A 24,850-nucleotide genomic window follows, 5' to 3' on the forward strand; every position below is an offset into this window, starting at 1 on the left:
TCTTACAAAGACTCAGAACCATTTATCACACCAACACATTTTTTTAACACTTCCACTGTGTGTTAATGAGCCAGCCAATTATGAATGTATCTATTAGAATGGAGTAATGCCCTGAAAAATAAACATTTTACTTCTTAATAATAAAAGTTGCTAGGATTAGTCAAGATTATGTTTTAATATAAAAAACATAACAGGAAGAAGACTGAAAATTTTTAAAGTACCTTGTAGCTTTATTAATTCTCCAGTACTCTTGCAACATTTTATATTACTAACAAAATTCCAATCACAGGAACCAGACACAAAATTTCTGCAGTTTACTTCAAACAGTCATATACGAAGACCAGACTACATAGACATTACACTGCAAAACTCAGAGATGACTGAAATTTAGGTAGATAATCTTATTTAGCTAAAGAATAAAAACATTTCCCACTTTCTGCAATTATAGCTGACAAGCTTTTTACGGCAGATGACACTCAGGCTGGAGATACATGTGGCACAGTTTGAGGTAAGCAATATAAAATTCAAGTCTACGAATTGAACAGATTTTCAGTCGCTGCACAGGTTGTTCTTCTAGTTTAAGTAAGTTGAAATTTTTCCACAGAAAAAAAAAAGACTTCAGGCAAATAAAAACAAATTCCAGATAAACATAGTTCAGTGTTTTTTATTTTACCTTCATCAAGGCAGGCAAAGTACAGATGCTGTACATTAAAAACATACACATACACCATTCACGGCACATGGACTCCTACAGGGAAGAGGCCGTTTTCTAAGCACTGCTCCTCTCTGAAGCACGCAACTGCAGCTAAATGTACAAAGAGCCATCCGCTGGTCCCACGTAGCCGACTCCAATGAGCAGGACGTCAAGCAGCGTCCATATTCCCAGGCCCCCAAAGCTGAAGAGCTTGCCGAGGCCTTCTCGCCACTGGCCCAAGTAGAAGCGGTCCGCTCCAAACCCACCAAGGGTGATGCTGCAACAGCAAACAGGCCTGGAGTCCATCAACGGCCCCCCGACTGCGCCTGCATTACTGCGCCTCAGTAACCGCTAACTCACATGTGGGAAAGGGCCTCAAATCACCAGATCCCTTGATCAGGACACAGTGACTATCTCACAAATGTACAACACTAAACAATCATGGGCAACAAGACCGTTTAATTGTCAAAAGTAAACACAATTTTTAGCTGTAATGAAGTCTAATGGTTCTCTTTTCAAGAAAATCGAGCTTGTTGCTTTTTTAACCTTGAAATGGCACATCCAGGAGAGCAAAGTGGGGCTAGTCCTACAGACAGTGCAGGAACATGGTGGTCGAAGGTGGCATCGCCAGGCAGCTAACACCACATGGCTGCCCAGATCAAGCTGTGAACATTGTCAGTCACCCATCTTTAAAAATTTCATGTTCAGAATAAATGACTTTTAAGGTTCCTTCAAATTCTAAGATCTAACAATATTCGGACAACTTCTCATTGTATTTCTTTTAAAGTTTTTATTATGAAAAATTCCAAACATATAAAAGTAAAAAGAAGAGAACAGTATCCATGACCCAGCTCCAATAGTTATCAACATGTGTCCATCCCTGGTTCATCTACACCCTTCCAATCCCCCACCCCGAGTACCAAGAAGCAAACACCAGGCGTTATCACATTCACCATGAATATTCTCAAAGAAACCATGTTGAGCCCAGAGAAGAAAATTATTCTTATTTTTAAAAAATCAGCTATTAAATGTGCCACGGTAATTTAAGATGTCAACAACGTGGGGGAAGCTGGGTGAAGGGTGTACAGGAACTCTCTAGCTTTGCAACTTTCCTGTAAATCTAAAATTATTCCAAAATAAAAAGTTTGTTGAAAAGCAGAAAGTCAGCTGTTAGTTTGAATGTGAACCACTGCTGACAAAGACGCTGGGTGTCACCAAATCTCACTGTCGTTGCATCTAATTTTCTATCGTGGACCTGTCTTTCACTTTCCAGCTGTGCCTTCCTGCCAGCAGGATCCTCCTCTTCCCCAGCCCAAACCCTGACACAGTGGTTCCCGACAAGGGGCCACTCGGCCACCCCGGAGGCATTTTTGATTCTCACAGCTTCAGTGGGGGTTGGGGAGACTGCTAACACCCAGTAAATGGAGTCCAGAGATGCTGCTGAACATCCTGCTCTGCATAGGACGCCCCACAGCAGAGAATTCGTGGCCCAAACGTCAACAATGACAAGGCTGAGAAGCCTTGCCCGCGTCTCACCACAGGCCACAGGTCACCTCAGACTCTTACCCTAAACCTCCAACAGCGGATGCCCACCTTCCTAATCAGGGAATCATTTAACCAGCACCCCACCTGCCCTTCCCTCCGGTGGGAAGAACTGGTACAATTTTCTTTTCAAACTGTTGAAAAGTTTAATACAAGCAAATTTTTATGTAAATATTTTAAGTCTATAATTATGTTTGAATGGTGGAATTATAGGTGATTTTCAACGTTTCTCTTTGTCACTTTCATTTTTTTTTCCAGTTTTCAGTACTGAGCATGTATTATTTTTTGTAATAAAGAAGAAAATTACTGAAAATTAAAGATATACATCATAAACCTACCGACTTTAATTAGTATATGGCATTTTACTAATTCACGGAACACCCAGGATGGGAAGCACTGACTGGTTCTAATGATCTCTAGTAATGACTACAGTCACCTCTAGAATGTGCAGGCCATCTTGGGAGGAAAACCAGCAACGGACCATTAAATTCCATGAGGGTACTGGTTTGACCACCTAAATAACCCCCTACAGTGCTGTCCTTATGGTCTACCTAACACATGGCAGGATCTGAGTGGACGGAGGAGGAGCTTGGAAGAGCCCACCAACCCCAACGAAATCCAAATGGCATCCGACTTACTAGAAACAGAGCTTACCTCAGAGCCAGAGCAGTAGACCACTTATAACCGCCAGTCCAGTTGCAGTACAGCATTTTCGGAAAAGTACGGTTACCTTAAAAAAGGGAAAACACTCCACATAAAAACACGGGTATAAAAATACTCTCACACAGAGACTAAATTATAACTAGGGGCCTTGTGATTTACAATCATAAAAGTCAACTTTCTTTACAGAAGTAAATGTTCACTACAATGAATGGTAAAAAGAAAGCCCTGACTGTCTATGAGCACAGACTCGACATTTAAATCAGTTTTGTGAGGATCACAGCTTGAAGAAGGTAAAACATCCCACCTGCTGTGAAAACGTGGGTAACGTGGGGCTGAGAAAGACAAACCAGGCACCGGGAAGGGAGCGGGCCCACAGAGCGCCCAGGAGTCCTGGGACACTGGGCTGTCCCAGCCAGAAAAAGTGAGACTGAATCCACCTTACACCATACACCAAACCAACCCCAGGGGACTAGAGACCTAACCGTGAAAGGCCACATTTACAACTTTTAAAAGAACGTACAGGAAATTATGAATCTGGAGTAGGGAAAGATTTCTTACAACAAAAAAGGGCTAACTCTGAAAGACTAAAAACTTCAACTAACTAAAAATTTAAAGTTCTGTTCAAAAGATATCAAAAGAAAGGGGCGAGGGGGGGGAAGTTAAAATCTGGGAGAGGATGTTAGGGACACCAAAAGGTTACTACCCCAAATATAAAAGAATTCCTAGAAGTCTGTAAGAAAAAAAAACAAAACGTAGGGATAACAAATATTGGAGAGGATGTGGATCATCACCAACAGGTGTGTACCACTGGTGGGAATGTAAACGGATACAACCGTCCTGGAAAATAACACATGCAAGACAGTGTATGCCAGACAAACTCCTGCACATGTGCAACCAGGAGACATGGACAAAAGCTTTGACAGCAGCACAATTTGTAAGGAAAAAAACTGTAAATAATCCAAATACAGTGGAGAAAGGATAAACTATGATACAATCTTACAAGTTATTATACAGAAGTTAAAAAAATAGTAATAAGAGAAGACAAATGGAAGAATCTTAGAGCCATGATGTTGAAAGACGGTCTCAAAAGACCATAAACAGTCTATATTATATAATTCTAAAACATGCACTACTGAATAATTTACATTATATTCTAGTACATTCATGTGATAGAACTACAAAAAATTTAAAGAAAAGGAAGTGAGATGCTAAGAACATCCAAAAGGGTGGTTACCTCTGAAGGGGCAGGGTAACTGGGTGCAGGAAACACACTCTGGTAATTTCAATGGCATCACGCTGCTTTAGTTGTTAATTTAGGTGAAACTCGATTATACATTATGCTTTACACCTTACACATTTTTTGTTTTATCAAATATTACATTTTAAAATAAAACTGGCATAACTAAAATAGTGCTAATAAATATTTCTGACAAAACAATTAAAATTTAATTCTCAAGTTTCTGGTTACAGTTCCATAAATAAGCCTAGAGAAAAATATCTTGCTCACAGATTCCCTTAACACTGACCTACCCAGGCAGTGGACATGGTCCCGCACGGTGCAGTTGGCCGTGTAGCGCTGCCGCGGGCAGGACACTGCCATGCAGCTGGTGGAGCTGGAGCACTCGTAGTCAGTTTCCGGAAGCTGCCAGCAGAACCTGCAAGTCATGTTGAGGACAAAGCTCTTTCGGGATTTGAAGTCTTGATCCTACGTACCAAAGGACACAGAACTATTCAATCATAATACAGTAGTTTGTTAATAGGTCAATAAAACTACACAGTCACATGGCACCAAATGTCCAAAATACTTTATGACCTAGGAGGAAGTGGCAGAAAAACAGGTATCAAACCAATATGTACACAATACAAATGTATATGCTATGATCCTATGATCATAAACATACAACCAAAAATATATACCTAACAAAAAATATCTAGGTAAATGCACAACAAAGTAACAAAGGTTATTTCAGAATGACAAGAGTATTTCATCACTGTTACTTTGGCTAAATTTTTAATAATGCACATGTGTACTTTTATAACACAGAAAAAAGGAAAATGTACTTTATAAAGCCCCGGAGTCAGAGAGTTCAAAGGGCAGAGAGTCCCTATGCTCAAGGTCATGGAGCTGCAAGCCCGTGCAGAACGCAGGAGCCCTGTTCCTGGAGGAACAGCCTGGCCACCGGGTCTCAACTCTTCCCTAGGAGCCGCCCTGCGAGTGGCCCAGAGCCCCAGGGCTGTCACTGCTGTCACACACCCACGAGCACCCAGCAGGACCGACCCATAGGCAGCCCCAGAAAACCACTCCCAACGTAGAATGAACTGCATAGAGAGGCTGATGAGCAAGTGTTCACTGTGGGCCCTGAACTTTGAGACCAGAGAATTTTTTCATTTCAATTTTAAATGTCCTTATTTTGTTTTCTGCCTATAAGAGCAGTCCATGTTCTTATATGTTGCACATTTGGAAATTACAGAAAAAACCTGTAACCTCTCCAGAGACAAGCCCTTTTAACCTTCTTTCATTTTTCCTTCCTATAGTACAGATTTACATACGTGGAATTATACTGAAAACATTTTGTATCCACTTGACATTATACTGTAATAAGTATTTTTCAAAATCATATTTAAGGGGTAACACAATCACCTCTGGAAGTATTATATTTATTAACTTTTTTGATTAATGCAAAACTCCTATTATGGACAGTATTTGAAACTGAGTGAGGCACCGCGTGATTTAAGCAATATTGTTTTAAATGTCTGCATATTTCTAGTGATGCATCCATAACACGTTTCTTATCAATTGTTTTTTAAAACTAGGTAATAGGGCCTCCCTGGTGGCGCAGTGGTTGAGAGTCCGCCTGCCAATGCAGGGGATACGGGTTCGTGCCCCGGTCTGGGAGGATCCCATATGCCGCGGAGCGGCTGGGCCCGTGAGCCATGGCCGCTGAGCCTGTGCGTCCGGAGCCTGTGCTCCGCAACGGGAGAGGCCACAACAGTGAGAGGCCCGCGTACAGCAAAAAAAAAAAAAAAAAACAAAAACAAAAAAAAAAAAACTAGGTAATAAGTGTACGTGGTACAAACTCCCAGAGACAACAGGAGAGTGAGGAGGAGGCTGGTGCAGCCCAGCCCTCAGCAGCACTGCCCTCCCCAGCACCAAGCACCACCGCTCACCCACTCTGGCCTTCCAGGGAGTCTGTTCTATGCATGGGCACGTTTACGTCAGATACGTCTTTTTTTTTTTTTTTAATTTAATGTTCCCACTGATATTTACTTTTTGCTTAATTCTATACATATCGATAAATATCCCTAGAGCTGCCTAGTTCTTCTCAATGGCTGCAATGTATTTATTTCACTACACAATGGACCATAAATTACACTGTTCTCTTATGTACATTCGGCTTGTTTCCAATCTTGCCTGTGTGAACAAAGCAGCTAAGAATATCCTTAGGCATATTTATTTGAATACACGTGCAATATGTAATATCTGTAAGATAAATTCCTAAATATGGAATTGCTGGGTCAAAGCTTATGTGCATCTATAAGTTTCAGAGATAAGACAAAGTGCTCACAAGAGGCTGACTAACCTACCCGTCTGCTAACAAGATACAGGAGTGTTTGTTCCTTATACCCTTAAGAACTCAGTGTTAAACTTTTTGATTGTTTTGCATATCTGATAGTTTAAAAAACGCATTGATTTGTACTTAATCATGAGAAAAATTAAACTTTTTTTTCATGCATTGAAAGTCCAATTGTATTTCCTTTCCTATGAACCACCTGTTCATGTCCTAAAACCATTTCTCTACAGGACTGTCATCTTTTTCTAATTAGCTTTTTGGAAGTCTTTATATATTATGGATATTAGTGCATTATTTGTCACGTGTGTTAGAAATACTTCTTCCTAGTTTGTCATTTATCTTTGGTCTTCATGCTTTTTTTTAGGTCATGCAGAAATCTCTAAATTTTAGTAGTCAAATCTATCAATTCCTTCTTTTATGGCTTCTAAATTTTATTTCATACTTAGAAAAATATTCCCTACTTTGAGATTATAACAAAACTATCTCATGCTTTCTCTGGTACTTTGTGGTTTCACTTTTTCACATTAAATCTTTGATCTGGAATTTACTTTGGATAAAACAGGATTCCACTTTTTTCCATACAGCTATGCAGGCACCCCAGCATTTACTGAATCCATTTTCACACCACAAAAAAGTATAGATCCCAACAAAAGCTCACCTGTAGTAAAAAGATTTGTTACCTTTCCTTTTGTGAAATAGCTGTCATTAGTAAGGATACAGAACCTATCTGAAGGAATTAAACTTGCTTCAAATACACTAGCAGACTGAGCTCTTCTCCAAGGAACAGAAAGCAGCGTTTCTATCAAGCACATTTCCAGCTGAGGTAACTGGCTTGATAGCTCCCATCATAGCTGGAGCAGGAGCTAGCTGATATGAAAGGGGTTGCAGGATTTTTGCATTAATTTCTATTTATATACTTAACAGGGCCATTATAAAACAATTTCTTTGACTAGTGTAATCTAGGTAAGGTTCCCTTGCTCTGAGTCCCTATGCAGTGTGCATTAGAAGGACAAGAAGAGTTTCTTTTTTTTTTTTTTTTTTTTCTTTTTGCGGTATGCGGGCCTCTCACTGTTGTGGCCTCTCCCGTTGCGGAGCACAGGCTCCGGATGCGCAGGCTCAGCGGCCATGGCTCACGGGCCCAGCCGCTCCGCGGCATATGGGATCCTCCCAGACCGGGGCACGAACCCGTATCCCCTGCATCGGCAGGCGGACTCTCAACCACTGCGCCACCAGGGAGGCCCAAGAAGAGTTTCTTTCTTTCCATTAATATGAAGTTCAAAATAAGGTGCGGGAGGGAGGGAGAGAGCTGAGTGCAGCACAGCGAAAGGATGAGCATTTGCATGTGCACCTGCGTATGCAGATGGTCACAGCTTATTTCTTCCTGAAATGCTAACTTATTTAGCGAGACAGGATCCTACAGGTGGTCATTAAACAAACAAGGGAAGAATGCACGGCCGGCCCCAGATCACCTGCCCGCAGCAGTCCTGGGGCCCGTGGTTCCTGACAGCCAATTATTTGACTGCTCTTCATTTTTAAGAAGAAACAGACAACAAGACGCTCCTGAGGCCGCCTTCAAATGCCACACTTGCGGGCTGGGCACCTGCTACTTTACAGGATTCGTGATGACTGGCTAGTCAGGAAGCAGGTGAGGTGAAAGCACCTGGGGAGGAGAAGGGAAGGAACCCATCCAGGGCACACCTCAGCCAAGGGGTGAGGATGCACCAAGGACCAGGACCCAGGAATTCAGAAACTTCCGTAAGCTTTGTAATTTCTCCTATTCTCTGCTATTTTCCGCTAAATGAAACTACTTGTTTTTGGAACACCTAAAGAAGGAAGAAATTGAGAACTATGTTTCATTCAGGAACCAGCTGTGAGAGATGAATGTCAAAGACACTGAGGCAAACAAAGGAGGCTAATTCTGGAAAAGCTCTCCTCAGCCGTCAGTTTTCTGATTTTTCACAAGGTACCTACTGTCTGCCAGACCCATGAAGTATGCAATTTCAAGAGCCTTCAAACAGGTTTCGCCATTACGTAAGTAGGAAGAAAATTCTATGTAAGATACAGCAACAGAGACTAACTGATAATCCAAGGTCAGTCATGAAGATTACCCAGCAACTAGTTCAATTTTCCAGCACACTTTAAAGGGTAACTCTGATATAAGAGAATGACAAATACTGACAGTTACAAACACTATGTCCAGACACTGAGAACACATAAAATCTCATTTCCCCTTTGGAGTGAAGCCTCCCTCATGCCCTCTCCTGATACTAGACCTCAGGAGAAATAGAGAAAGAGCCTGGGGGTGGAAGGAACTTTCTAATCTAGCCCTCTGCAGACCAAGTTCCAAAAAACCCAAGGGGAAAGGTATCTTGTTCAAGTAAGTTAGAATCGCTGGGTCAAAGGGAATCTGCAAAAGAGAATATAGTGGGCTTCCCTGGTGGCGCAGTGGTTAAGAATCTGCCTGCCAATGCAGGGGACAGGGGTTCGAGCCCTGATCCGGGAAGATCCCGCACGCCGCAGAGCAATTAAACCCGTGCGCCACAACTACTGAGCCTGCACTCTAAAGCCCACGAGCCACAACTACTGAAGCCCATGCGCCACAACTACAGAAGCCTGAGCACCTAAAGCCTGTGCTCCGCAACGAGAAGCCACCGCAAGGAGAAGCCTGTGCACCGCAACGAAGAGTAGCCTCCAATCGCCACAACTAGAGAAAGTCTGTGCACAGCAATGAAGACCCAATGCAGCCAAAGATAAATAAATTAATAAATTAATTAAAAGAAAAATCTTACTTCCTACTGCTTCCCTTAAAAAAAAGAAAAAAGACAGAGAGAAAGAATATGGTTATGGAATCTGTGTTTTCCTCCTTGACCATCTCCCAGAAAGAGGGCGCCATGGAAACACTTTAGGAAAAGCTGTTCTGGGCCCATCTCCTGGTTTAACAAGAGACAGATGACTAAATCACAGAGCTAGTCATGGCAGGTCCAAGAGTAAAACACTGCCTCATTATTCATTTCTACTCTCTATCTCACCCACATGCTAGGACTACAATGAAGTTTGCAGTAATTTCCCTGGTCCAATGGTTCAAAAATGCAGATATGTGAGTCTCCCTGCCCTCGTCACATTCAACAGGTGTGGGGCTGCCTTCTGAAGCAGGTATCCCGAGAGCACGCTAAGGAACATCGGCTGTGGAAGCCTTTGTAGGCTCCTTCCTGGCTGTCAACATATCAGAGATGGGCTGCAGGTGTGACCACTGTAACAGGGTCATTTCTAATGGGCAACAGTTGGTGCGTTTGAGCCTTTTCTATTTCCTACTTTTTGTAAGAAGTCTGACAATTGCTTCAATTTATCCTTATGTCAAAAACTTGCTATCTGAACCCTTGTAACCAAACCTTACTTGGAGATGGAAGTTTCCATCTTCTGATGAAGTTGACTTTATTCCTCAAATCTTACTTTTAAAATGCAGAGCACTGTCTGAATTTCCTCCATAGTCAAGTCTAAACTCTACTTATAACTCGAGCTTTACCATCAGTTTATTAAGAATAAGTAAGCTGCAGTTACTTACAACACAGGTAACAGAAGGTTTGACTGTGCAGTCAAAAGTGACAGGCTTCCCATAGACACAGGAGAAATTGGTCTTGCACTCTATACAGTCTGCGGGAAGTCTGCTACACAAACCATTGCTCGGACACTTCATCATATAAGGTGGGATATCGGTGCTTTCTGTGAGAGGTGAGAGAGAAGCTTATTCTCTTGGAATACTGATTACAATAACAGAGGAAAGCAATTTTCTAAGCTTAAAGAACACAATCATGAGCATAACATATATACAGTGCTAGGAATAAATTAGGACCTCAAAAAGTCTATCGTGTTACAAGATGAAAAAAATGAAGGCTTACAGATGATAAAGTTCGTTCAAGATCACAGAGGGACGGCAAAACTGGAACCAGAGCCCAAATCTCTCAGTTTCCAATCCAATGTTCTTTTCATTTGAATTCACGAATTTGTAAGTGAAGCCCCTAACCCTCTAAGTGAATCAATCGGTACAACAAGGTACCAACCCTAGAAAAACGTCCTGTCATTATTCCACTTTGGTACTTCAACAAGCCACCATCTGCAAGTAACATTTACAATTTTACAGTACCAAAGTTCAAAATAGTTCTTTATATTAGTAACTTATTCAGTGGGTTGCAGTAAGTTTCTCCAGCCAGCCAGCCTAGCTGGGAGTATAATATATTACTATCACTTAAGAGAGGATCAAAATTGCAACCAGTATTCTCAGGAAGAGAAGCTTTCAAAAACGTCCAAGAGGGCTTCCCTGGTGGCGCAGTGGTTGGGAGTCCGCCTGCCAATGCAGGGGACACGGGTTCGTGCCCCGGTCCGGGAAGATCCCACATGCCGCGGAGCGGCTGGGCCCGTGAGCCATGGCTGCTGAGCCTGCGCGTCCGGAGCCTGTGCTCCACGACGGGAGAGGCCACAGCAGTGAGAGGCCCGCGTACCGCAAAAAAAAAAAAAAAAAAACGTCCAAGAGAGTAAAAAATTCTTGTGCTTTCTCTATAAAATAATCTAGGTTTAAACTCAAGTATGCTGCTGTCTACTAGTAGTCTTTTATAGAATCAGTAAAATACATCTGCCAGTTTCAATTTACTGAAGTAATGGAACTCTAAAGGGATGAAATTACAGAGACCAAAGTTCCATTTAGCAAAACACACTAATACTCATTTAAAACTGGCCCTACTTAAAGTCACTATTAAGTGGGCAATTCTGCAAAATACCTACAAAAGGGTATACTTACAAAAGGGTATAATTCCTATTATACCCTTTTGAAATAGGAACAAAAGAAAAGAAAATTTTCTTTTCTTTTGTTCCTATTACTACCGTGGCTGGAGGATGGGCACTTAGAATCACAAAGCCAAGAGTTTACAGGGCCAGGACAACCCCACTACCTTAAAAAGATGAGAAAACCGAAACCCAAAAAGGTGAGTATTTTGCTCCAGCTCCCAGCAGCACCACCAGAGATAGATGCCAAGTCTGTACCAGTCCCTCTGCAATCCCTCCATTTCACACAGCCCTGGGGGAGCCTTTAATAATATCCAACATCAGGAACAGGGTTCCAAAAGCACAAGAAATTTTCTGAAGGGAAAGAAGCATTGGTTGAAGGTTATCTTGATGGATGAAGCGGAAAAAAAAAAAAAAAAACAACTTGAAATAAAGAGATGGAAATGGGGAGCCTGGGACTGGAAAAAGATGAGACAGGAATGTCAAAAGGTATTGAAATACCAAGACTGTCTACAGAAAAGGTATGCATCTGCCTTTAGTTCACATAATCTAAAATGCAATCAATAAAATGTTCAAAACATGGAAAGTGATTTCATATTCTACAAGAAATTTTATCCAAAAAGAAAAGGAAGAGACCACTAGATACAAATATACACGTTTACTAGAAGACAAAACGTCTAGTACCTGCTGCCCTGGGCACTACTGTGAACGTACGTGTGGGGCCTGGATCCTTGTCGGACTGAGCCAGCGGCTGCGAAGGCTCTACACTGAAGGACCCTATGATTAGAGAAACGAAGACCTCAGGCTGTGTGTGCATCGCGTCAGGCCCACAGCTGCTTGGGCAAACATCTCGGCCTGACCGCCGGGAAACTGAACATGAAACCCAATGGGGTCGACACCAGTTTAGGTCTGCGGGCAACTGGAGACGACGGGCGGTGCCGAGCCCCCAGGCCCACAGTTCGAGGCTCGCGGCTCCGGCTCCCTGAGCCGAGAGGTGGCGGCAGGACGCGCCGGACTCGGCTGTAGCAACCCGCGCCCTCCGCCCGCACTCAGCCTCCGCCCGAGGGCCCAGGCCGACAGTCCCCGCAGTCCTGGGTTCCCCACCCCTCAGCCCGGGCCGGCGCAGACCCCTGCCCCCAACTCACCGCCGCCCGAGAGAATGTAGAACTGCGAGAGGAACAGCAGCACGCGACACAGGCGGCGCAGGCCCCACAGCAAACCCCCTGCAGCCGCCATCTTGCCAGCAGAAGCACTTCCGGGCCGTGGGGGACGCCGGGCCGAGAGGTGGTGGGGGGTGGAGGGGGCGGGTCCGGGGGTTCCACGGCGCAGGCGCGGCCCCTCCTCCCGAGTTCCCCGCGCCCCGCCTCCTAGGACTGCCAGGTGCCAGATCGCTGCCAGCGCCTGTGACAAGGCGTTCACCTCTCCCCCGGCGGCTGGAGACACGGAAAGGTCACCTGGACCCCGAAAGTCACACCTGAGGGATCGAGAGCAGAGGCGGAGAAATGTGGGAAGTTGGCCGCTGTTTACCTGTGGCCGGATCTGTACGTTTAGAGACAAAAACTGCTGCTGTGCGCTTGGTACCGTGCGGAGGTTTGACGACGTTACGTTTTTGTCAGACTAAAAAGCCTCTTGTTTACAGATGAGGAAACTGGCCCAGACTGCTCGGTAAGGACCCCAGGTGTGCCAGGTGGCCCCCAAGGACCCACTCCCCGCGACCCCAGGGCCCGGGCAGCGTCCCGCGAGCATCTCTCCAGGCCCGCTCTGCCCGGATGTCTAACCAGTCCTCAGAGACGCTCCTCGAAGGCGGGGAGAGGCCGGACTGAAGTGCGGCCGCGGGTCTCAGGCCCCCAGACCCCCCTGGAGGAGGCCAGCCCCGGGAGGGAGCTGCTCCCAGGCCGCGGCTCCCCGCGGCCGGCACAGCGATCCGCACCTGTTCCCACCGCACCTGTTTCCACCGCAGCAACCTTCGTGCTGGGCTGCGCACGGGCCTCCCTCTCCCCGCCCACCCAACACAAGGTTGTCTGGTGTGGGGATGGGGAGTCTTCTGACACCCCCTGCCTCACTAGCACGTTTGGTGAATTCAAGGAATGTATCGAATAGTGCTTGGCCTCAATTAATTTAAGTTAGCTTAAACAGGTACATCACACAATCTGCACCTTCCAGCATCACACAGGCCTGACCCTTGAACAACTTCGGGGTGAGGGGTGCAGTGTAACTTAGAGCGGGCCCTTCTCATTCGGTTCTTCCCTATCGGTGACTCCACCTCCTTAAGATTCCACCAACTGCGGGTAGGATTGTGTATACTCCAGTATTTGCTATTGAAAAAAACCCACGGGTAAGTGGACCCGTGCAGTTCAATCCTGTTGTTCACGGTCAGCTCTACTGGTTTCTCTTCCAACTCTTCAGGAAGCTAAATGATAAGTGTGTACAGAAGAGAGAGCAGTTCTTAAATTTATTTTGAATTCCACAGCACATAACCAAATAAACACAAAAAGTACTGCTTGATTAGTAGCTAAACTCACTACTGACATAAAGCCATTTTAATTCAGTTCTGAGCAGTAAGGTATTCCTCTCAGTTAAAATCAGAAACCCACTTGAGTATGTAAATCAGTGGAATGTCATCCCATCAGAAGAGTAATTTAACTCTAGGGGAGCAAATTATTATGGTATAAACCTATAGGTGAAACCCTGGAAGCACTACATAACACATTTTATTTGAGAGTTTATTTTTTCTAAAGATAAATAAGGTTCAATTGTCATTTATTTAGAAGAATTAAAATGGCAACTCTTATCCTATAGTGGAAACTACAGAAGATTGCACAACACTGAATTTCTTTGAGTTAAGAATCCTTTGTTAGTAATCCAATATTTACTACTAGCTTCTTCTTTGTGATTGTTGGTTAGTTAAAACAATTTGATTCCGATTTTGAAAATAAAGTTTCAGGACCTCCCTGGTAGTCCGGAGGTTAAGACTCCACGTTTCCACTTCAGGGAGCATGGGTTCGATCCCTGGTCAGGGAAGTTCCACATGCTGTGGGGTGTAGCCAAAAATAAGAAAAATAAAAGTTTCAGTGTGAACTTTAGTAAAACTTCAGTTAAAAAATACCTGAGACATAATGTTATTAGAAAATAATATCACCCCATATTCAAAAAGCTTTGCAGACTTTTATTTGAAACTTATCTTTTGAAAATCAGAATTCTTAACAGTAACATCCCATAATGCTCATTTCCTAGTATTTCCCTCTTTGATGAATGACATTTTCCCATTGAAGTCTCTCAAGGTATTTGGGAAATTTAAAATTTCCCACACTTATCCTCTCATTGTCCGCAGACACATTAGTGAATCAGATTTTGTGCATATCAGCCACTCCTTCCCCGTCTCACTTCTCACTGTGCCCATCAGTGGACCAGACAGTGGGTCCTAAGTTCTCAGAAGAAGTACGAATGGTAATTAAGGAAAATGCATGTTCAGGGTTCAGAACAAGGTTACACAGATGTGAGCACAAGGAAAGGACTTCAGAATTCTTCCTCAGCATTCAGGGTACGTGATTTCTTGAGATTCTTCAATTTATCAATGGCAGAAGTTACTGAAATCTCTCCATGAATTTTGTTGTCTCTTGTTCGAACATTTACGGCATTATTTGTCTTCTCCTTTTCTCCAACCACTGTAGAAAACAAAGGGAAATAAATATATTTTCAATCAACAATTTACTAAATATTAAGTCAGCAGTCATATGTCATGTGTCTTATTAAGTTTTCTTCTTAGTACTAATCACCAAATATCAATCTAATGTCCATTTGGTCATCCTCTAAGAGTAAATTTCTTGAGACAAGGAATAACTTCTAATTCCATCTCTCTATTGTCCATTTTCGAGAACACCTGTGGTGGTCGTGGGGTACAGGTGGGAGGAGGGAGCTCCTAAAGACCCCTGACTCCACCTGGCACACTTGATGAATCAAGAGGCGGGCACCAGACACGTGCCCAACCAGCCAACAGAATTTTCTGGAATATATGTAAAAGGTTTGTTCTCACTAATGACCCATACTGTGAGATGATGCAGAATTCTGCCACCATGTTTCTTGCTGTCTGGAAGGAAGATACTGGCCAGCAAGTAAGGGGGGATAAAGTAGATCAAGAGAAGCATAAAGCAGCAGATCAAAACAGGGAACAGAAATGGGGAGGAATGGTCCTGGTAAGGGTTGAGTTCCCCTTCCAGTTACTTTTCTAATGATTTGGCTACTTAATTCTACCTTCCATGGCACAAGATACTCTAACTCCCTTCCAATACATTCCATCGTGTCTAAGCTAATTTGAAATTTCTGTCACAACAAGAAGGCTGACTAAAGCATCACAGTACCTTCTACAAACACTTTTGATGACAAATTGCTCATAGGACAGCCCTGTGCATATTTATTTTGCCTTCTACAGAAACTTTCAACTTATAGGAGATAACCATATCATGCCTGCAGGCATATAAATAAGTTTCCTTGATTTTGAATCATTTTTACAGTCAAAATTTTAGATTCTGCATCTAATTACTCATGTTCCTCAAGGATGTTTTATTTTTTCACTTAATTCTTTTCTTTTGATCATCTTAAATTTGGAACATCTCCTAGTCATTAGTTTAATCCTAAAGATTTCTAATAAACCAGAAAAGCAAAGGAGATTATTTCAGGTCTATCACATGACTGAAACATACAGAGTATAATTCTACTGATAAGATCATTTTCCACTGTCGGTTTGAGTTATTAATTCTTCCTAGTAATACTACACCACAGGATCCATGTGAAACTTCATAACTCTTCTTTTCTGGCAAATAACAAAAAGTATCTAGCCAGGAACATCACAGACTCTTCTTTGTGTATAAGTATTCAACAGCTATTTGTCATAATCAAGCAGTTATACCATATTCTTTGTTTTTTTGGGTTTTTTTGGAATTAAAGTGAAAAAACAAGCATTTGGGAAAAATATATACAAATTTAGATTACCCAAAATAAAATTATACTGATCCAGCTGTGCATTTCGTATTTTCTTATTTAGTGTACAACTATGATCTAAGTCAACATCAGCCATGAATCCTTCTTCAAAAAATTCAGTGGATACCTATAAGAGAATGAGACACTTTCATTAATACATTGTGTATGGTAATGTGGTGGCCAGCCTCCAAGATGACCCCCAGGGTCCCACCCCCCGGTATTCACACCCTTGTGTGTCCCCTCCACCTTGTACCAGGTTGGTCTGTGTGACCACAGTGGAGGGAGAGTGATGGCACCCCACTTCTGAGATGAGGTTAAAGGGCTGAGTCACTCCCCCTGCCTCGACCTCTGAGAAGCCTCACCAGGCACCCGAGCCAGAGTCCCCCAGCCAAGTTGTCCCAGATTCTGACTCACAGAAACTGAGATAATAAATGCTTGTTGTTCTAAGCTGCCAAGTTTTGGGGTAATTTGTTACACAGCAACAGATAATATAAGTATTCTTCCTAATAGAGCCACGAGGAAAAGAATAACTATGAGATGTTTTAAAACACCAATTTCTCAAAAACATTAAGAAATAAAATAGTTCTGATATAGCTACATAGACACGACTCAGGTGTTACTGAAAACATGGGGTGGTAAATTAATGTATTAGTTATGCAATATTTTAAGGTGTGAATAACATTCCAAGTCAATGACGTTCACAGACCACATGCCAAGATTATGTACTTTAAATGTCTCTAACTTTACCTGAAGTGCATATTTTTCACAAGTGGGCTCCACAGGGATGACCATTACCTGACGAGGAGACAGCCAGAAAGGCCTGCAAAATATAATACGTATTTTTAAAATGACCATTTATTACAAGATTAAAAAATAACCAAAGAGACTTTTTTCTTTTTAAGTAAGACTTCACAAGAGAGCAGGTTCAGTAGAGGGGTGTGGAAATAAAGCAAACTATATTAAAAGGCAATAGAGGAGACAAAAGGGGAAACTAGGCATTTTGATTGGAAAGGGAGGGAAAACAGGTTGGCAGCTAGATGAAAGGGCTAAACATCACTGACCATACGACCCAGCAACCGCTCTCCTGGGTATTTATCCCAGAGAAATGGAAACATGTTCACACAAAAACCTGCACACTAACATTTATAGCAGCTTTACGTATAATAGCCCCAAACTGGAAATATCCGAAATGCCCTTCAGCGAGTGAATGCTCAAACTGTGCATCACACTACAGAACACCATCAGTAGTGAAAGGGAGCCAACGACTGGTACTTGAGATGCCTCGGATGCATCTCAAGGCAACTCCATCCAAGGAGTGAAAAAAGTCAGTCTCAAACGGCTGCACGCTGTGATTCCATTTATGTAACATTCTGGAAATGACAAAATTATGAAGATGGAGACCAGATGAGTGGCTGCCAGAGGATGGTGACAGGGATGGGGTAGGAGGTGTGTGGCCATAAAATAAACGACAGCATGAGGGATCCTTATAAGTAATGGAACTGTCCTGTACCTTGACTGGCGGGTCCACAAATCTATACATGTGCACAAATGCAAGACCTGAATGAGGTTGGTGGATTGTCACTCCCCAGTTATGTTGTATACAGTTCTGCAAGATGTTACCATTGGGGAAAACTGGTAAAAGGTATGCTGGACCTCTTTGTAAGTGATTCTACAGTTATCTCAAAATGAAAATGTTTTAAAAGATGGAAAGGTGGGTATAAGCATGTTTGATGTGGGAAATGTTTGCCTTTTTCTTCAGCATATTTAGTTTGAAGGTGGAAGGAAATGCACGGGGACTATTACCAGATGGCACTTTGTGCATGTATGTTTTTACATACTTATTCTTAAATTACAAAAGCAAAATAATACATGTGACAAATGTAATTATATACATGATGAAATACAGATTATAAAATGAAAAGTAAATGTATCTTTTTGAGCTCTGTTCTCACCACTGCTTCAGCCCCACCAACTCAAGAGAGCCACATTTTAAACATTTCTATTTTTATTTCTCAGGGAGATTTCCACCACAACTTGGTAGGTGTCCAAAGGCTTGCTGTGTAAACTGTGGAGGGTGGTACTCTGTCTCCACAGGGAGGTGTGCCCACACCATCTCCTGATCCTCTAGTTCTACTGATCTCTTGCAAGACCCACCATCTCTCACTATGTTAACTATTTACAACAGAATCAACTGGAGAGAAATATAAACATGTTAATTCACACACACACATATTCATATCTGTAGTTTTGGATTCTCTGTACCTGTAATAGACTGGACAGCCCCATGACACCTCAGTATATTTCTCTAGGATTGCAAATAAAATCTAAGGGACAGACACAGACTCTGGCAATACCATCCCCATGGCCCATTCTGAGCGACCATCCACATACCAAATCTACTTGTCATCTGGTTTCCAACCTAAGAATCTCGTAAGTCTCTGACCCTGTGGCCAAAGCAATAACCAGATCCCACGCATCAATGTAACCCACACCTCTGGCCACTTTTCCCTCTGGGCACATAGGGCGACCAGACATACCACTCAAAAGCCTGCACTCAGGGCATTCACCTTCCCCCTCCATCCCTGGAGGGGGATGTCACTGAGATTCTCTTTGGCTTTGGGGCCATGTGTGAACCAGGCTTACATGTTTCCTCCTAAGTCAGGGGCCACAGGGCTGTGAGGTCAACAGCATAGCGGAAGGAAGGAGGGCAGTACAGCTAGAGACAGTGCCCTGAGAGTGTGGGCCATATATGTTCCAGCGGCTAGATCTCTGAGGGGTTTGTTTGACACCGGTGAAAAGGTTACTCTTTAATTTTACTGAGATCCCAAAAAGGTAAATGATAGTGTTATGCCATGCTGCCTTTGTTTTCTTTGTTTTGTTTTCTGGTCTGGCAGATGCCACAAAAATTTTTATTTGCTGTTTGGATACTTGCTAATTATAAGGCAAGAGCCACCAATTTTTTCATATTAATTTCATCTTTTAGACATGATTTTTAAGAACAGTAGACATATAGCTTTTCTTTTCCATATCGCTTACCATTTTCCTCCATAGTTTTCTGAGAGAATGGCTATCATTCTTTCCACTGACCCCAAAATGGCTCGATGAATGATCACAGGGTTCTTCTTATCATCCCCATCCTTACTAAAAAAATGAAAATTATACACTTAATTATTCTCTTAAGATTCATAAATAACTTTATCTTCTTACTTTATATTTAAAAGGTATTTTCCCAAACTAGGTAAAACAATAGATTACTCATAAATTGTCTTTAAACATAAATGTGCCATTAATTAGAAATAAAGGGTTTTTTTCTTTCAAATTATGGTACCTTTTATCCTTTATTTTTTTAAAGAGATTTTGCATTATGTTTCTTATTTTTTAATAGTTTATTATTTTTAAAATTTATTTATTTTTGGCTGCATTAGATCTTTGTTGCTGCGTGTGGGTTTTCTCTAGTTGCAGTGAGTGGGGGCTACTCTTCGTTTCGGTGCATGGGCTTCTCACTGTGGTGGCTTCTCTTGTTGTGGAGCATGAGCTCTAGGCGCGCAGGCTTCAGTAGTTGTGGCGCACGGGCTTAGTTGCTCCACGGCATGTGGGATCTTCCCGGACCAGGGCTTGAACCCGTGTCCCCTGCATTCGCAGGTGGATTCTTAACCACTGCGCCACCAGGGGAGCCCTATGGTATCTTTTATAAACCAAAGGGAAGTAAAATATATCATCTAGGAAAAAGCAACGTAATATTAGATCACTATCTCTATTACAAATCTACTGATTATTCTAAACTACTAGCTTTATTTGAAACTACCAGTTTACTCATATTGAGAGGCAATCTTACAAATCCTATTTTTTAAATTAACTATTTTGAACTATGGCTTACTTCACCACTAATTTATTGAACTATTATCAAAGACATTGCAAAAATAAAGAAAATGGATTTCTGTAGTCTGTAATAGAATATGTTGGTATTCTATTAGTTTGGGTTAATGGTATGACCACGGTGGCTGGCAAAAAATTTGCCAACCTTAGTTAGTTAGTAGTTATTAGAGAATATTGAAAACATATACAAAAGTAGAAAGAATAGTATAATGAACTCCCACATAACTCTTTCTCAGCATCAGTAGATGTCAACTCACAGCCAACCTGGTTTGGTCCAAATGCACCCATTCCTGACACCATCCATTGTAAACACACTGCCATATTGTAAACACTATGCCCCCGTACTACTGATATATTTCAAAATGTTCCTGATACTTGTTCCAGAAGTCCACTGGTCAAATTCCGTTTACACACCTGAAACCTTCATGACATTCTCCTTACATTTGAGAATTCTCTCCTCCCTTTCAGAAAAAGATGTAAAAAGCAAATTACAACTGTTAATTGTAATAAAGTAAGGTACTCCAAGATCTGTGCACACTTTTCCCAGAAAGATAAATTTCACATTATTGCAACAAATGTAATAATATGTGATGCTTACAAAGTTCTTAGGACAAATTTTTATCTAAACGTTGTACCAGCTAGTTACTACTAAAACACATATACACACAGGTAAAACAGACAAATAAAAACAGAGACTCATTCATTAAACTCACTTCAAAAGAGTTTTCATTGGACATCGTCATTGCCAATCATTTCTGCTAAGAGCCACGGCAGACTGACTGCAGGCCAAATCCTCTGTCAGATCCTATAGAAGCTTTGGGGTGGGGCTGGGGGGCCTGAGTCCAGTCCTGCTCAGATATATGAAGAAATAATTCATTCTACAAACTGGAAACAGCATGGTATGTTCCTGAATGTCGCATAATGTTGCCTGTGTAGGGAATGAAAGAGAAGCAGCATGATCCTTTCACAGGCCCCTGGGTACCAGAAATTTCTGTCCCATCATTTATTTTAAAAGAATTAAAATCAGGTCTAGTCTTAAGAAGGGCAAAGAGTGACCTAAACTATGCTTACACATCTACACTTTCAGGTAAACATTAGAATTAATGACAAGTTCCCCCAAACAATCCTCGTGGATTTAGCTGGAATTACATTGGATTTAGAGATACATTTGAAGAGAATTAGTATCGTCACAATATTGATCCTTCCCAGTCCAACAGTGGTGTGAATCTTCATTTAAACTTTTTTTTTGCCTTTGATAAAGTTTTATGGTATATATTTCAAATAAATATTATATATTTATATTCCTTGTTAAGTTTATTCCTAGATATTTTGCTTGGCTTTTTTGTTTTTAATTTATTTATTTTTGGCTGTGTTGGGTCTTCATTGCTGCACACAGGCTTTCTCTAGTTGTGGAGAGCAGGGGCTACTCTTCATTGAGGTGCGCAGGCTTCTCGTTGTGGTGGCTCCTCTTGTTGCGGAGCACAGGCTCTAGGCACGTGGGCTTCAGTAGTTGTGGCACACAGGCTCAATAGTTGTGGCACACAGGAGTAGTTGCTTCGCTGCACGTGGGATCTTCCCAGGCCAGGGCTCGAACTGGTGTCCCCTGCATTGGCAGGTGGATTCTTAACCACTGCACGACTGGGGAAGCCCCTTTGCTTGGTTTTTGTTATTGTTGTTGTTACTGTTTCTGAAATTTTTTTTCCATTGCACTTCTTAGCAGGTTGTCGCTAATATATATGAAAGTAAATTGATGTTTGCATTTTGACCTTATTGCTAGGTACCTTACTTTATTATCAGTTTTAATTTTTCTCCATCTGATTCTATTGGATTTCTAGACATCTTAGCATCTACATACAATGAAAATTTGGCTCTTTATTTCAATATGTCTATGTATCCCAGAACAATTGTGAGTAAGAGTACAAATAGGCTAGTCACCTTATTCTCAACTAAGTAGAGATGTTATTGTTGTTTTTTAATAAATACTCCTTACCATTACCGGAAAATTTGTTCTGTTCCTCTCACAGGAATGAATGTTCCACTTTATTCAATGCCTTTCAGTGCTGTTGAAGGTAATAGGTGACAATACGCTTCATAATATTAAACTACCCCTGCTTTCTTTTTTTTAACATTTATTTATTTATTTATTTATTTATTTGGCTGCACCTGGGTCTTAGCTGAGGTTGCTGTGTGCGGGATCTTCCTGGCAGCATGTGGAATCTTTAGTTGCGGCATGCAGGATCTAGTTCCCTGACCAGGGATCAAACCCAGGCCCCCTGCATTGGGAGTGTGGAGTCAAGCACTGGACCACCAGGGAATTCCAAAACCACCCCTGCTTTCTTGGGTAAAAAACTTACTTGATCAAGGTGATGACCTCGCTGCTCCTCCCTCTTCTCCCCTCATATCTAAGCCACCAACAGATCACATTGGTTCTACCTCCAAAATATACCCCAAATACCTCCACTTTTCTCATCTCTATGTATCACTGCCACCATGTTCTGTCATCATCTCTTACCTGGCCTACAGACCGCTGCTTCCACTTCTGCTTTCCAGTCCCCACTGTCCACACAACACCTAGGATGATGGATGGATGGATGGATGGATGGATGGATGGATGGATGGGTGGGTGGATAGGTGGGTGGGTGGATGGATGCATGGATAGGTGGGTGGATGGGTGGATGGGTGGGTGGATGGATGGATGGATGGGTTGCTGGGTAGATGGATGGATGGAAGGATGGATGGGTGGATGGGTGGGTGGATGGGTGGATGGATGGGTGGGTGGGTGGGTGGATGGATGGGTGGACAGATGGGTGGATGGGTGGATGGGTGTATGAATGGGTGGATGGATCGGTGGATGGATGGATGGATTGGTGGATGGATGGATGGATGGATGGATGGATGGATGGATGGATGGGTGGATGGATGGATGGATGGATGGGTGGATGGATGGATGGATGGATGGATGGGTGGATGGATGGATGGATGGATGGGTGGATGGATGGAATGATGGATGGATGGATGGATGGGTGGAGGGGTGGGTGGATGGGTGGATGGATGGATGGGTGGATGGATAGATGGGTGGATGGATTGGTGGGTGGGTGGATGGGTGGATGATGGGTGGATAGGTGGATGGATGGGTGGATAGATGGGTGGATGGGTGGATGGGTGGGTGGATGGGTGGATGGATGGGTGGGTGGGTGGGTGGATGGATGGGTGGACAGATGGGTGGATGGGTGGATGGGTGGGTGGATGGGTGTATGAATGGGTGGATGGATCGGTGGATGGATGGATGGATTGGTGGATGGATGGATGGATGGACGGATGGATGGGTGGAAGGATGGATGGATGGATGGGTGGATGGATGGAATGATGGATGGAAGGATGGATGGGTGGAGGGGTGGGTGGATGGGTGGATGGATGGATGGGTGGATGGATAGATGGGTGGATGGATTGGTGGGTGGGTGGATGGGTGGATGATGGGTGGATAGGTGGATGGATGGGTGGATAGATGGGTGGATGGATGGAAGGATAGATGGGTGGATGGGTGGATGGATGGGTGGATGGATGGAAGGATGGATGGGTGGATGGGTGGGTGGATGGATGGGTGGATGGGTGGGTGGATGGGTGGATGGATGGATGGGTGGATGGATGGATGGGTGGATGGGTGGATGGATGGATGGGTGGATGGGTGGATGGATGGATGGGTGGATGGCTTGCCTGATCTACTGCTCCTCCACATCCCCCTTGGATGGCTAGTAGTGTTCAAATTTTGTTGCACTAGTTGGGTTATTTTTGCATAAAGCTCCCCTACCCCTAATTCTTTTTGTTCATTTTGGTAGGTTACTGGGAAAAGATGATTTTGCAAATATGAACTTAAGACACCATCTTTTCCAAAAGGCCTGAATTTATTCTTGAAAGTTCCATGCTTTCCCCTTTAACCTTTGAGAATTTTTATTATTCTCATGTCCTGATGTAACTCTCTGTATGAACACTTCAACTATTCTTCAGCTCTTTACCTTCTCACAGGATGTAACTCTCAGTGTAGCTCTATAACCATTAATCAAAACACAAGTTGGAGAATCCAAAATAAAATTTTTGTTGGTTGAACATAAATTGAGATTACTGCATAAAATCCTACACTCTGGGAAATTGGTGGTTGTTCATTTATTATAAGAATCTTATTAGGAAAATAGACTTAAAATATGCCAATAATTTTTCCTTTTTAAATTATTTTTTTAAATTAATAATCTTGAGTGAAAGAGATCTCAACACATTATCTAATCAACACCACATCTAAAACAGGACATGGTGAGAAGAGGAGAGTTTAAAGAAATGATGTGATTTTTGTCTAATTCAAGTCATTGGAATGGTCTTTAAAAAGAAGCTGGTTCCAGGCAGAATGAAGTAAGCATGCCACACCTGACTCTCTCTGAACGCAGACGTGGACCCTGGAGAGAACATGAAGAACAGCCACCCGAGGGCTGGGAGGAGTGACTGGTGCCGGGGGATTGCCGAAGAAGACCAGAATCTGAAGTGCCACCAAACTGCACTTAGTTTTTTGTAATTTTGTCTTCCAGTTTGTGTGGCCTGGACTCAAAGACAGCCCACAAGCAAGAATACATACCAGGTGCACACAGGAAAAGCTTCAAGAGAAATCCTCACTTTCTGGCCAAGAGCCAGAAAATAACTGCCAAGTTTCAGAAAAAGTGGGGGTGGGGGACATCCTGGAATTTTCTTTTGTTTCTTTTTTCTC

General features: G+C 42.7%; 2 protein-coding genes across 3 annotated transcripts in view; both read right to left on the reverse strand.

Moving 5' to 3' along the window:
• Nucleotides 1–221: 221 nt before the first annotated feature.
• Nucleotides 222–12,497, reverse strand: TM2D3 (TM2 domain containing 3). 2 transcript variants are annotated; one of them, XM_082618478.1, is made up of 6 exons: nucleotides 12,393–12,497; nucleotides 11,932–12,024; nucleotides 10,034–10,191; nucleotides 4,430–4,604; nucleotides 2,891–2,966; nucleotides 233–971 (listed from the first exon to the last, which is right to left on the reverse strand). In XM_082618478.1, the coding sequence occupies exons 1-6, from the start codon at nucleotides 12,481–12,483 to the stop codon at nucleotides 806–808; spliced, it is 759 nt and encodes a 252-aa protein (XP_082474604.1). In that variant the 5' UTR covers nucleotides 12,484–12,497; the 3' UTR covers nucleotides 233–805. The 2 variants fall into 2 exon arrangements, with proteins under 2 accessions (XP_082474605.1, XP_082474604.1); XM_082618479.1 differs by lacking the exon at nucleotides 11,932–12,024 and having other exon boundaries at nucleotides 222–971.
• Nucleotides 12,498–13,684: 1,187 nt separating this feature from the next.
• The window catches only part of TARS3 (threonyl-tRNA synthetase 3), a 53,751-nt gene continuing 42,585 nt past the window's right edge, over nucleotides 13,685–24,850 (reverse strand). The window contains exons 16-19 of the mRNA XM_082618316.1: nucleotides 19,261–19,365; nucleotides 16,972–17,044; nucleotides 16,237–16,351; nucleotides 13,685–14,912 (exon numbers count right to left, since the gene is read on the reverse strand). Coding sequence (XP_082474442.1) covers nucleotides 14,764–14,912; nucleotides 16,237–16,351; nucleotides 16,972–17,044; nucleotides 19,261–19,365 — 442 coding nt within the window. The 3' untranslated portion in view covers nucleotides 13,685–14,763. The remainder of the gene's footprint in view (nucleotides 14,913–16,236; nucleotides 16,352–16,971; nucleotides 17,045–19,260; nucleotides 19,366–24,850) is intronic.

The sequence above is a fragment of the Mesoplodon mirus genome (genome assembly GCF_964341445.2).
Source record: "Mesoplodon mirus genome assembly, chromosome: 4".
Lineage (NCBI taxonomy): Eukaryota > Metazoa > Chordata > Mammalia > Artiodactyla > Ziphiidae > Mesoplodon > Mesoplodon mirus.

Coding starts and splice junctions, on each gene's coding strand:
- TM2D3 (XM_082618478.1), bottom strand. CDS start 12,483: ATGGCGGCTGCAGGGGGTTTGCTGTGGGGCCTGCGCCGCCTGTGTCGC. Junction 4,605..10,033: donor AACCTTCTGTTACCTGTGTT/GTAAGTAACTGC, acceptor TTTGGTACGTAG/GATCAAGACTTCAAATCCCG. Junction 972..2,890: donor TCTACTGCTCTGGCTCTGAG/GTAAGCTCTGTT, acceptor TTGCTGTTGCAG/CATCACCCTTGGTGGGTTTG.